Raw genomic sequence first — 13440 nt, forward strand, 5'->3', positions numbered from 1 at the left:
ATCCGGAAGATGACACCACTGCACTTTTTCATTTTACTTTTATTTTACAGTGAAATTAATTCTTCCTGTACGGATCCAAGACATGATCAACAATATTATTGCGGTGTTCAGAATGGCAAGTACTTTATCAATTGCACTTATGTTTACTAAATTTCTACAATTTAGACTTAACATTTTAATGCTAAAAAATAAATAGCGTTAGAATCTACAAAAAATATAACGTTGGGATTAATCCAAACTGAATAGCTGATTAATTATTTCATAAAATGTATGGCTATTTTAAGTACAGAAAAGTAAGACAATTTTATGAAAAGAAAATAAGTTTCAACTTACGTTTACTTCGGCCTTTGTTCTGTAATTAACAAACTCTTGTCTTGAGGTGCGTAATATTGCTTCTACATACTATAAAGAATCTGACCGCAAGGACTGATAATTCGAAATTATTTTAGCCACAATAAAACTGCAAGGTCACTGTGGTGGACCTAGTCTGCATAATTAATTGTTGCATAAAATGTAGCTCATCATTGTTGGCATTTGGAATATGTTGGATTACTCAATAGCGCTTATATAATTGATATTGTAAGTCCACCAACTCCACCTGAATGTAGAGAATATTGTTAATAGGATCGGCAATTAAACACTAAAAGAGAGACCAGTCCCCATGATCATGATCAAGTAAAAATTTATATATTAACTTATTGTCTTGTGATTAAATAAAATAGTATTCAACTATGTCCATTTACATTAAAAAAAAAAACAACAAATTTAAGCGTTGTTTAATAATGTGCTCTAATTTCATTTATGTTTGAAACTTTATGTAAAAAATGAGTGATGATCCCAAGGCCTAATATAAAATTTATGTTAGGTGCAGGAGTGAAATCGACCTGCAAAGTGTAGTCTCCATATAAATTAATTTATTTTCAATTTGTATTCATTTATCTTTATTTGATGTTCATTTAAAATTGTTCTTAAATGGTCAAAATTTATTATTTCGAATAAGTCGCGAATAACTTTGTTTAAATATGACTTCAATTGTATTGTGTATTTTTGACTGTGTTATGCTTTCTTTCTTTAGGATAATGCTTTAATGGCACAACTCATGCCTAATTTTATTTCCAAAGTCATGCATAGTTGACTCTCTTGTCACATATAGTCGGCACATATTTAGTGTAAAATGTCCAGAAATATTTTTCATGATTAAAAAAATCAAAATGCAACGATGCATATATGCATGTGTCGACAAACTTATATAATTGCTTTAGAGATTTTATGGTCAGCTGTCAAAAAAGTAAGCATTGAAATACAAATATAAAGTGACAAGAATGAGTATCGTGAGTAATGGTTAAAACACGCTAGGCTAGGTTCCCTTTTAGATGCACTTTTAAGCGTTCACTGTGTATCATGTTATTAATTTTGTATCGATAGCGCAATTTAAATGATAATGCATTCACTTTAATTCAGAATTCATTTAGACAGACAAAAATGTTAGCAAGATAGATTCAGTTAACTTTGATTAACGTAAACATTCCATCAAAAATTCATGCATACAATGAAATATTAATCACAATTAACCGCATCTTATTTTTTTTTAATAACTTTTGTATTCAAATGGTTTATTTTGTTTAAGAAATATTCAAATATTGTACCTTGAACTGTAGATTTAAAAGAAAAGAAAATTAAACAACAAATTATTCAATATTATAAAAAAAACTAATAAAATTCAATAGCAAATATCTATAAGACAATTTTATTTATACAAGACATCTGTTTTATGCATACGGTCAAAATTTTGTAAAACGTCTATGAAATAAGTGATAACATATATAAATACAACCATTACTTATTATATATCACTAATGCATGGATCGTTTTTAATAACTATAAAACAGCTCAGCAATGCTTTATTTTAATCTGGAGATGTTTGTTATCATCAAATCTTATTCATTTAAAAGTTAAAAATAAGAAAGTATAAAGCATGTTTATAATTCTTTGAAACTGTTTCCTACTTACATGAAGTTTTACAAGCAAGGCAATTTGAAACCATTTCACCCGTGTTTGTGTTTTTTATAGTTTAATATAAAAAAAAAAATACCATCCCCTCTTTACTTTAAGATACTGTATTTCGTTTTTTCAGTCTTTACTGCAGTTGTTGATGCTGCCCGGGGCCCACTTGGCGACCCTTTTGATAGGAAGTATCGTGTGACCGTCAAACAAGTTTTTAAAGTAAGTGTTAACTTCAACTGAATGTTGTACTTTTTTTCTTTAGATGTCTAATGAAAAATGTCATGCAGTCATTCTTGATCATAATAACAAGATACCTTTGTTCATTTCATATCTGTATCTCATATTTTTAATGTTTTAGGTATTTTATATTAATTTGTCTTTTTGCGCATTATTCAGGGAGATGACGTTGCTCCAAATACAACAATAAATATCTATGGCAGACCACATTCTTGTGGCCCAACTATTTTAGATTTAAGACGAGAATACAATATCTACGGTAAGTGTCTATTATATATTTTAAGTGTTGTTAAAATATGAGTACACTTGAAATGAAAACTTTAAGTATTCATTGAAAGTAAACAAAATGTTAAGGTTGGTAATAATTTGTAATTCTATTAGACTGATACATCTATTGAGGAATCAAGTTCCGTCAGAGAGATTTCCTCCGAAAATGTCAGTAGGTCCTCTGTTGTATTGATTTATTGATTAATTCCTCAATCTCTTCCTTATGATTCAGCAAACAAAAATGGTCCACGATTGGAAGTTGTCAGTCATGAAGAAGTTCCGCCAGCTTACGTAGAGCGGTTGAAAATGTACGACTGTACCTGCCAGGTGGGAATGTTTGTATTGTATTAAATTGTATTAAAAGACCTTTAAGAAATTTGACCCTGATAAACGCCAACTGTTGTATCCCTGTTTAGCAATGACAAAGTAAGAAAATGCACTCAGAAGAACCTTTGTTTCTGGTGTAATTAGATTCATATATTTACATCCACGTTATAAAACAATATGAAGAAAAAAAGGTCAAGGATTTTTTAAATCTTCCTGGTGACTACTTTATGCATTTCATATGTAAAACTTAAGAATATTTTTTATGATCAAGTCGAATAAACTACAATGTGTACATTCTATTGGTATCTTAAACCCGGTCAAGTTGTTTTGAAAAGTTAATTCTTGACTGTTTAATTATACCTGTAGCATTCTAATATCTTTCACATAAGAGGCGGCTAAAACGAAGGAAATAGTATCATTTAATATATTAATCAAGCATATTATTAAGTTAACGATTGAATCTGATCAATCAGATTAGGGTGAGTTAACCATGCATCGGACACATACCTTGGATCGGACACCTTTGTTTATAAATATACAAATAAATGTGCATGCGCTCATGTGTTGTTTCGTATATTCCTGAATTAGAACTAATGAACTTTATAATTATTAAGACGTTGACAGTTACATTTTCAAAGAAATAGTAATATAGGCATCGTAAAATGACGTCAATTACGCTATCATTGAAAATTTCGTTACGAAGATTTTACACTAAAGCATTATTTGAATTACTGAAAATGCACTCTCTGCGTAAAATACGTAGAAAGAAGTAAGTTTTGAATCAAAATTTGATTAAAATAAGTCAAAGAAATTTGAACAATTAATGTCAAGGTCATTTTTGCTCCATATGTTCATTTCACCATGGATCGGACACAAATCAACCATGAATCGGACAGTTTTCAGTGCATGAATTCTTTTAATAATATGGAGATTATGTGCCCTTGTGTTCCTTGTGATATACTTTAAATGTGAAGTAAAATAAAAATTTAAAAAATAATTGATATTAACATTTTTCTCAGACCACTTAAAATTCGAGTTTTACGGACACAGCATTTTTTAGTCCAAAGTTCCTCTATAAGCTGGCACGATAAAGAACCCCTTATGATAAATATTCTTTTAAACAGTAGCACCAGTCTAAATTCCAATGTATGTAGATTTGAGGAATTACATTAAAAGAAATCTGAATAGCAATTGAATAAATTTATTTTTCCGAACCTTTGTGTTTTTGCATTAAAACCAGAAAATGTTAGTTTTAATCTCTACTTTTTTTAATCTTTAGCTGTCCGATGCATGGTACATATTGTCCGATCCATGGTGAAATAGTTCAACACTTTGCTTTATTTTCTACATTTTTAACAATTTCAAAATTTATTCTCCAATAATTAAGCAAGGGGAAAACCTGTAACTTTTTAAAAGTTTTATTTATATTTTGACGGTATTTAATGTGTGAACGAGGGGAAAATCCAAAGGTGTCCGATGCATGGTTAAATCACCTTATAATTTAAAGGTTATTCTTGATAAAATTGGTTAAATAATACTTATAATTTCTTAATTTGTGAGAGTATTAAACCTTGCGATAATATCAGCCTAAAATGCAGAAAATAAATGTCTTTAGTTTATTTGATCTATTTGTTGCACCATAGATACCCAGCAAATACAAGACTGTATATGAAAAAAAAACAATGATAAACGAGAACTTTTGATTTAGAACGAAAGATATTAAGGGAAAAAGTACGTTTTTGTGTCAATTTATAACATTCTACTTTAAAATATTGTTTTCAATCCAGAAAATTTATGATACATTAATTTTTATTAAAAAGAGTTACTAAAAGCACCATTAAATTCGTAAAAGTATTTAGTTGCCATATTGTTTTGGATCGCTCGTCAACTTCTTATTACGATCGATTGCTTTCTAGTCAAATTGTAAATTCTTCTAAATGTAGGGACTAAACTTTACATTTAAAAAAATCAAAAAAGAGAATTTCTAATACATTTATTTTTAAAAAGTGTATTACTAAACGTATTTAGTTGCCATATCTTTTTTGATCGCTCGTCAACCTTTTATTATGATCGGTTGCTTTTTATTCACGATGTATATTCTTCAAAATGTATAGACTTTGTATTTAAAAAATGAAAAAAAAAGAGAATTTACCACTAAAATTGGCGCAGGTGGTGCTGTTGCACTTTGCTCTCACATTAAATACTGCGTTATTCATACAAATTGCATACTAGAGTGCAGAAACATGTATTAGTTTCTACAAAAATACACTCCGTTCAAAGGCCTCGCTATCACTACTGTACATTCAGCAACAGGGTATGGTTGCGCATTTCCGATGATGTAACAACACTATATTCTACAGTTACAGAGGATTTTTGAAATATTTTTGTCTGATTTTCAAAAGGTTTTGTCTTTCATAGGATTTTTGTAATGTAACAGTGCATTGTTTTTCATATTTTCTTACGCGTGTCTGCAAATCGTTTTGTCCTATGTACATGTAATGTGCAACTAAGCTAAGAAGCATGATTTATAAATACGGTATTGTTAACATTAATGTAATTCTATTTTTATGTAACAACCAGACCTAGTGTATGCAGGAACTGATGTTTATCGTACTGTAAATTTTTCCCCTCACATTAACTCGGTAAAACGTTATGTATTCTTTTATAAAAATGATTAGATATTCGTGTATCCTATGATTCTTTAAGCTGAGATTACACTCTTCTAAACTTTCTGTTGGACATAAACCAGTGAATGATTTTAGATTGATTGTTAAGAACACCGTAAGTTTTTACTTTTTATTTATCCATGTACAGATTGACATACATAAGCCAAGTAATCCAAGTTCTGTGAATTACGAAGACGCCCCAGATAAATGTGTCGTTGCAACGCATGGAAGAGATTGTCAATTTCGAAATGGATACTGCAAGAAAACAAATAACCTGTGTTCGTGGGAACTCTTCCCAAGTGCGTTACAGACTACAAACTGTGTTCAAGTTTTATGAACCATTGCCAATTCATAGGACAATGAACAATAATACTCAATTCGGTGAACGTAAATTGTATCATTGATCATATTTTGTCTCATTTGTTTTCTTGTGATAAATAATAATTGTTTAACTACATTAAACATACAATAAATTGAATCTACAAACACATGATTCGTTGTATGAAAAATGATAATATGTGATTATAATTTTATTGTGTAAAATAGCATTGATATTGAAAAACACAATTAAAGAAGACATATCTAAGTGTCAGCTAAATGCCTTTAATGATATTTAAAGACAGCAGAATGTTCCCAAAGCTCGCTCTGGCTAATAATTGTGTCTTTGCATAATAATCAAACTTCACGTAGAAAATATTTTAAATATTTAAATATAAGGAACTCTTACTTTATTAATTATATTCATTTCTCAGTAAAGTGTCTATCAAACAGACAATGCACATTTTATTCCAATATTATATTCCCCATGCCCCTATTTAGTGAATTTCAAAGTGATTCAACAAGAAGAAATTTAAAATTTTCAGCCTACGGAATCAAAGTTTACGTCTGATACTAAATGACCCTAGATGTATAGAGTTAATTAAGATCAATTAAGCATCAAATTAGTATTTTATTTAAGCCTGACACATTTCGACACACACATTGTTATCAAATAAAAAATTGATTATAGAGAGTGAAATTTTAATGAAATGTTTTTTAACGATACACATTTTCTTTCTAAATTTTATTTAGGACAGACATAGACATAAACATTGTAAATATAACAAAGTAAAGAACATAAAAGCCAGTGTGTGTAAAACACTAATTGTCTATAAACCAACGGTCAAATTCGATACAATAACGTTTGTAATATCATATTATAAAAGCATACAGTGATTGTTTAAAAAGTATCTATCTTATCAAAAAATAGAAATGAAAACATTGAGCTTTTGAAAAATCTTTTTGATATCAAGTTCTGCTGTTTGAATGAAAGTAAAATTTAGTGAACGGAACCAATGACGTCTTTAAGAATGTTCGATTTAACATTACTAAGCTCATCATTTTCGAATTTATTATCATTAAAAGAAAAACAAAATGTGTTTTTACACCCAGTTATACCTATAAAACACATGATTCATTGTATGCTGCTCGACATGCATGTTTATTAGACTTTTCACTAAATTAAACTTTAATTCTTCCTGAAAGAAATTTTGCACTGTAAAAGTGCAGCTTTTGGAACAGGCTAGATATATTTATGCAAAAAGATGAATAAATTTACTAATTCCGACCACATGTGTACCACTATCATATGGTGTTTATAACCCAATCAATTGGTTTATCTCTGTCTTAATAACATCAGTGAAATAGATATCATTTGTGTAACCAAAATAAACGTCTTGATTGATTTATGATGAATGGCACGTCAAGTGATTAATGTACGTAAACATACTTCTGATGGAAAGGGGGGGGGGTCACTGTTCATTGACGTAGATTTTGTCGACATTGTAGTGATATATTTCAAAACATATTATTCACTTTATCACTCTTAAAGCAGCGTCACTCAAGTACTCTTGAATTTTAGATTATCTTTCTTTGCTGTGTGAATGTCGTCTTAAAAAACAACCTATACTAAAGTGTTTAATAACAACACACTCTTATACATAACAGTAATAGAACTGCATATAATGAAAGTAAAATTGATAAATCCTGTTGATATCAAGTTCTGCTGTTTAAAATATAAACAGACATATTTCGGTTTTTTTTTCTAAATTAAACATATGTATATTGAACAACTTTTTATAAAACATTTAAATCAGACATCTTAAGAAACTAAATCTCACAATGATAGGTATATAGTGCATTCTATCTCATGTAAGCTTTGTGTCTATTTAATACAACTCTAGCATTAATTTATATCTTAATAAAAGAATAACGAACGCAAACATTTAGTAATACTTGTATCTGACTAAAAGGATGAACATAACGGCTATAGATATCAACAAAACGGATAATAAATATATAAACTATATTTCTATGCATTGTAAATGCTTATTTAAGGCCTAATTTTCAAAGCATAAATTTCCTCCCTGCCACTCAACATTGCCATATCCACTCCGTGGTCATTAAAGAATCGTAATTACCTATTTTCAGAATTTAAACATGTTTATCAATATTTCAGAATTTAAACATGTTTATCAATATAACATAATACCTGTTATATCTATCTTAACCTTAAACAAAAAGATCAAAACCAATCATTAACTTTAATAATGACCAGCTCAATGAACAAATTTTAGAGGATTGACATCGATTACCTTACGGCATTACGTGAAATCCCAACTAATTAGGCTTTCCAGGTGTTATAGAGCTGTAAAAAAGCGTTTATCATTATTTTATTTTTTAATATTATTCAAACTGATACAAGTATTTTTTCCCACCGTAATAAATACCATTACTTGCTTTAAGAATAAGAAAATAAATATATATATTTCAAAAGTTCTACATTAACATTCTTTTTAATATTTGCATTAAATACGTATCATTCAAATAAAGCAGTGTGATGATAAAAATATGGACATTTTATTTTCCCCTGTCTGTAAATAGCATAACATATTTATTATCTAATGAAGTTATTAATAATTGTTTAAGAAAACATGACAATTTTTAGAAATAAGATAAAACAAAGACGGTGTTCTAGATCCTGACATGTACATTTTCTCTGGAGAAAGGTATTGTAACGGTAATACTTGAAATCTGTTAGACCATACCAGTGCGGCAACAATGATCTTTTTTGTAAATGAAATCCAAAATCATTGAAATTGGCTTTCTGTACCCAAACAATACTGCTTAAAAAAAGGAAAAATGCAATTTGGTTTTATGAGTCCCGGATAAGAATGCAATAGTGACAGTGATGCCTGAATTTCCTCGACTTCTATTTTATGCTTTAGGTAACAGACGCAAAATTTCTATGATTGGTGAGAGAGAGTATACACACACACACACAGAGATAAAGAGATAGATAGATAGAAAGATAGATAGATAGATAGATAGATAGATGATAGATACACTCCAAAAATATATAGTATAAATCCACACACGTAGTATTATATTGAAAAAATCACAACACTAATATTAAATAAATAATAAATAGTGTCAACCTTATAATACCTCTCATTTGTTTAAGATTTGAAAAAAAACATGTACATGGTGTAGAATAATTCAATGTAAATTATGATGGTGCTTCAGAAATTTATGATAATATTACAGTAAACAAAACATTAAAAGTATAGTGTTTATCATCATATCAAAATATCTAATATGAAATTACAAAAAAAGTCAGGTTTCGGTGCTAAAATGTTTTGAATGTCTTATTTTACCACAATAATGAGTTAGTGAAAATCACATAGCCGACATCTTGTGGGTAAACAATCAGACTTGAAATGGCGAATGTTAGTACCTGCTGCTATTTCTACATATACATAAGTCATACAGATTTGTCATAACAATAATATTTTTTCCAAAGAAAATACATTTCAACCAACATGTGTATTTATATTGTAAGAATAAAGTAAACACAAAATAGGGATCTTAACATTTATGGACCGTATATCATTCTGCTGCACTTTAAACACTATTGATCGTGCTAATATGTGTATGTGGTTCACTTTGAAAAAGAATACACATGTATTTTGCATGAGTGATGTAAAACATCCAACGAAATTAAATGTAAAAGCACTATTCCTGAAAATGAAAACAAAGCTTTGGTATTATATTTCCAAGTATTCCCTAGTGTTTGATAACCCTTGGTTTATATAAACTGTGCTTAGCAGATAAAACATTAACAAACCATCTCCTCCATCTCTTTGCCACATACGTTGTACATAATGCAAATTCAAAACTGATCAGGTAATATTTTCTTTAATTCTAGCTTCCATCACACCCGTAAGAATCACCAAAGAAAGAATGTCATTGTTTGGATAAATATAGATGATTGTTATAATTGTAAGAAGCATATATGTAAATGTAATTCAACAGTCGAATATGTAAGTTATAATTCATCTACGCTTTGCTTCAATCAGCTCCAAAAAATAGCAGCCGGCTTTCTGCTCACATAGAGTCAACAGGTAATCAAATATTTGCAGACAACAAAAAACAAATTTTACAAGTCATAGTTAGAATCAAAGTAAACATTGCTTGATCTGGATTGAATTTGATGACCAACACAAAGTTTGACCATCGTCATCTTCCGCGCTGTATATAGTTTATGGAAATTCTTGTTATAAATACCTACAAAAGGCATGACTTTAAATGTTCCCTGTCTCCGAAGCGGAGAAAATCAACTCCGCCATACGTTGGAATCGACTTACTCATACTTTTTTGTCTACTCTCTGGCGTGATGGATTATGTAAGGCGTTATTGTCAGTTTTGTTAAATTAACAAACTGTACAGTCAATCAGACATATACAAAACAAAAAAACCATCTTTCATTGTGCTTCCTTTCAAAGTGTTATATGTATTAATCATCGAAAAATAAGTCTGAAACAATTTGGGGTTCAAGGTACTGGCAAATACATTTTTTCTGATAATAAGTGTTATGACGATCATACTTGTACTCCTCCAAACCATGCCATATTGCTAATTCTTTTTGTCTTCTGTAAATGAAATCCAGTATAATTGAATCAGCTATCATCTGCAAAGACATTCATGCAAATACTTGAAGCATTTGAAATACTACTAAACACTAAATTCATTTTAGTTTTATTTCATTAACTAAAGTTAAAGCTCGGTACCTGTATTTCATCTTCATCCTTAATAATCCGTTTTAGAGTAGAAATGCAAAATGTCTATAGCAAAACAAATAATTTGCCAATCAGGAATTATGCAAGATGGAATAAACAATTGATAAATAATTTGAGTTTAAATAAATTATTTTTATAATGATGAGGTCGTACCTTACATGGTTCTGTGTCGTAGTGAAGGATGACTATCTAAATGTTAAAAACGAACATCAGGTCATTTTTTTTTATCAAATTTGACATAATTTGACAAACTTTATTATAGAATAAAACTAAAACGCAGAGGTAAGGAAATTATGTACGTTTAATGTTTACCAAAATGAATCGATTAATTTCATAATGTTTGTAAAGCGCAACGTATTTAATTGGCTTTTGTAGTAAATGATTATATTGGTCATAAGGTTTGCTAGCAGATTTTTAAATGGTGTATATTTATGCTCTACATAATTACCTCTTCAGGGGATCTCAAAAGTGGAAGAACCTTCATCGTTTTGTAGTTTTTACGCAGATATTTCCATGTTATTGTACTTAAAAGAGTTTCACTCTGCATAAAATAACAATATGAGTAGCTTGTTGTATGACAGTAATAATTATCTTACGAATAAACAACAAAATAACTTCATAATGTATACATTTTCTTGACATAAAATTTTGATAATTCTGTTTTACTTTCATGTCATTATCTTAAAAATAAATGATCTTTTTTTTTTAATTTGATCTCTTTTTCTTTTAAACTAATTTTAGGTGTTACATTATTAAAGAAATATTAATCATTATTCATTAACATATATACTAGTCATATCAGAAATTGTATAAATGGCGTTTTGGCAATAAAAAATGAAACAATTCAATACAGTTCATATTGTATATTATCGCTCCTTCCACAGCAACTACTAACTCTAAAGAGTACTGAAAGTGCCTTTTTTACTGATAATTTATGATATTTACTGATATTTTACTGTTATTGCTGAGAATTGCTGATATTTTCTGATAATTTTACTGTTATTACTGATAACTGCTGTTGGTTCTGATATTTAAGGTCAATATGTATTGATGCTTTTGCTGTGAGTTCTGATATTTACTGAGGTATGCTTGTGTAACTGAGAGTTGCTGATAACAGCTGAGAATATTCATTAACAGTCAGGGAATTATTAAGAGATTACGTTTAATTATTGTAACATCCAAATTGTTAAGATGTTATTTAAAATTAACGAAAAACAAATGCCGGGCATTTTCTGAAAAGAAAAATGAAAGATATAAGTTTTATCAACAGTTATTTCTTTTTTTTACAATCACTAAAAAATAGAATTGATTATTTTTGTTTCCAACGAAAGACCTTATTGGTTTCGTTATTGTTATCTTTTGGTTTCTTTATCCCTATTATTAAGGTCTTCCGTTTCCAACAGAAGACCTTATTGTTTTCGTACTGTTTATTAAGGTCTTAAGTTTTTTTCCGTGTGTTCGTGCTGTTTCTTCTTCTTCTTATTTTCCACAAATTTTGTGCACGCGATTTCTTAGAAACTATTCGGCCGATTTTAACCATTTTTTCACAAATGATTGCCAGAGGTCATAATTCTAGACGAAATTTTGATATTTTGAAATCGTCACTTCGAATACCGTGTTACAGCCGATTTTCTATTTTTTACGACCTATTTTGTACAGAGCTGATCTCAGAAACTCAGAGATATGAATACGAAAATTTCAGGATAGGTAGTCTATAGTTTGAAGTTGTGCACTTTTATGTTATTTTACGCCAGTGGCGCTATTTCTTGGACTCGCCTAGGCACGAAAATTGGGTACGAATTTTCATTCAAACTTTTCATTCGTTTTGATCGGTATCTTTTTATCCGTTGATATTTTGTTACAACATATATAACAAAAGGGGTAGAGAATCAAAAGTTCTTTTCTAATAAAATCAAGAAAAAGGGCTGGCCCCTTTATTTAGGGGCCAAGACACTAAGACACTTGTAAATTCTATTACGAATAACTTGAACATGATAAAGATTTTGTAATGCATTATAGAAGCAAAGTTGTTGATCCTAACAATATCTATCAGAAAAAAATCATTACCACGCCCATTTATAATGTAAGTAGTGATTTTTAGGGACCTAAGTACTTAAACTTTGACGCAATATGTCTAGAGAAGGAGACATATTTTGTTAAGCATTGTAGAAGAAAAAATGTCTGTATCGATGATTCTAATCGATTCCACTTATCAAAACACCACAGTAGGTCCCCATTAAGGATATAGAGGGCTACGCCCATAAAATATTCAATCATTTGTATCTCAAAAATGAACAACAATGTTCAGAAAAAGGGGCTGGCCCCTCAAATTAGGAGCCAAGACAATCGTAAAGTCTATTACATATACCTTCATAAACGATCAAGATCTTGTAATACATTATAGAAACAAAGTTGTTGATCGTTAGAATATCAGTTTGGAAAACTCACTGCAACATCCACTGATGACGAAATTATGGATTCTAAGGGACTAAAATCTTAAATCTTTTATATGCTGTATTTGAAAAAGCAAAACACTTTGTTAAGCATTTTAAAGGATATTGACAATCGTATACATTATCTGAAAGGGAGTGGTTGAGGGGGAATTCTGAAATTTCACTGTATTTTAATCGTATCGTTTAAAAATTGAACGGAAGTCCTACTCGTTACTCAGAACGAGATCATATCTAGTTATTATTAGGGTCTTCCGTTTCCAGCGGAAGACGTTATTGTTTTCGTTCTGTTTCTTCTTCTTATTTTTTCCTAAATTTTGTGCACGCGATTTCTAAAAAACTATTCGACCGATTTCAACCTTTTTTTTTTTT

The 13440-nt window shown here is 29.6% G+C and overlaps 3 protein-coding genes across 3 annotated transcripts in view; 1 reads left to right on the forward strand and 2 right to left on the reverse strand.

The window, feature by feature from the left end:
* LOC105342625 (uncharacterized) lies at nt 1-5927 on the forward strand. Its single transcript, XM_066083028.1, has 5 exons — nt 1-115; nt 2135-2223; nt 2401-2500; nt 2741-2835; nt 5650-5927. The coding sequence occupies exons 1-5, from the start codon at nt 10-12 to the stop codon at nt 5836-5838; spliced, it is 579 nt and encodes a 192-aa protein (XP_065939100.1). The 5' UTR covers nt 1-9; the 3' UTR covers nt 5839-5927.
* The window catches only part of LOC117683192 (E3 ubiquitin-protein ligase TRIM71-like), a 182662-nt gene that overhangs the window by 136621 nt on the left and 32601 nt on the right, over nt 1-13440 (reverse strand). The gene's annotated exons all lie outside the window — the stretch shown is intronic.
* LOC136274949 (uncharacterized) overlaps nt 5913-13440 on the reverse strand; it is a 23914-nt gene continuing 16386 nt past the window's right edge. The window contains exons 5-8 of the mRNA XM_066083027.1: nt 11067-11159; nt 10772-10807; nt 10610-10663; nt 5913-10509 (exon numbers count right to left, since the gene is read on the reverse strand). Coding sequence (XP_065939099.1) covers nt 10336-10509; nt 10610-10663; nt 10772-10807; nt 11067-11159 — 357 coding nt within the window. The 3' untranslated portion in view covers nt 5913-10335. The remainder of the gene's footprint in view (nt 10510-10609; nt 10664-10771; nt 10808-11066; nt 11160-13440) is intronic.

Source organism: Magallana gigas, chromosome 4, assembly GCF_963853765.1.
Source record: "Magallana gigas chromosome 4, xbMagGiga1.1, whole genome shotgun sequence".
Classification (NCBI taxonomy): domain Eukaryota; kingdom Metazoa; phylum Mollusca; class Bivalvia; order Ostreida; family Ostreidae; genus Magallana; species Magallana gigas.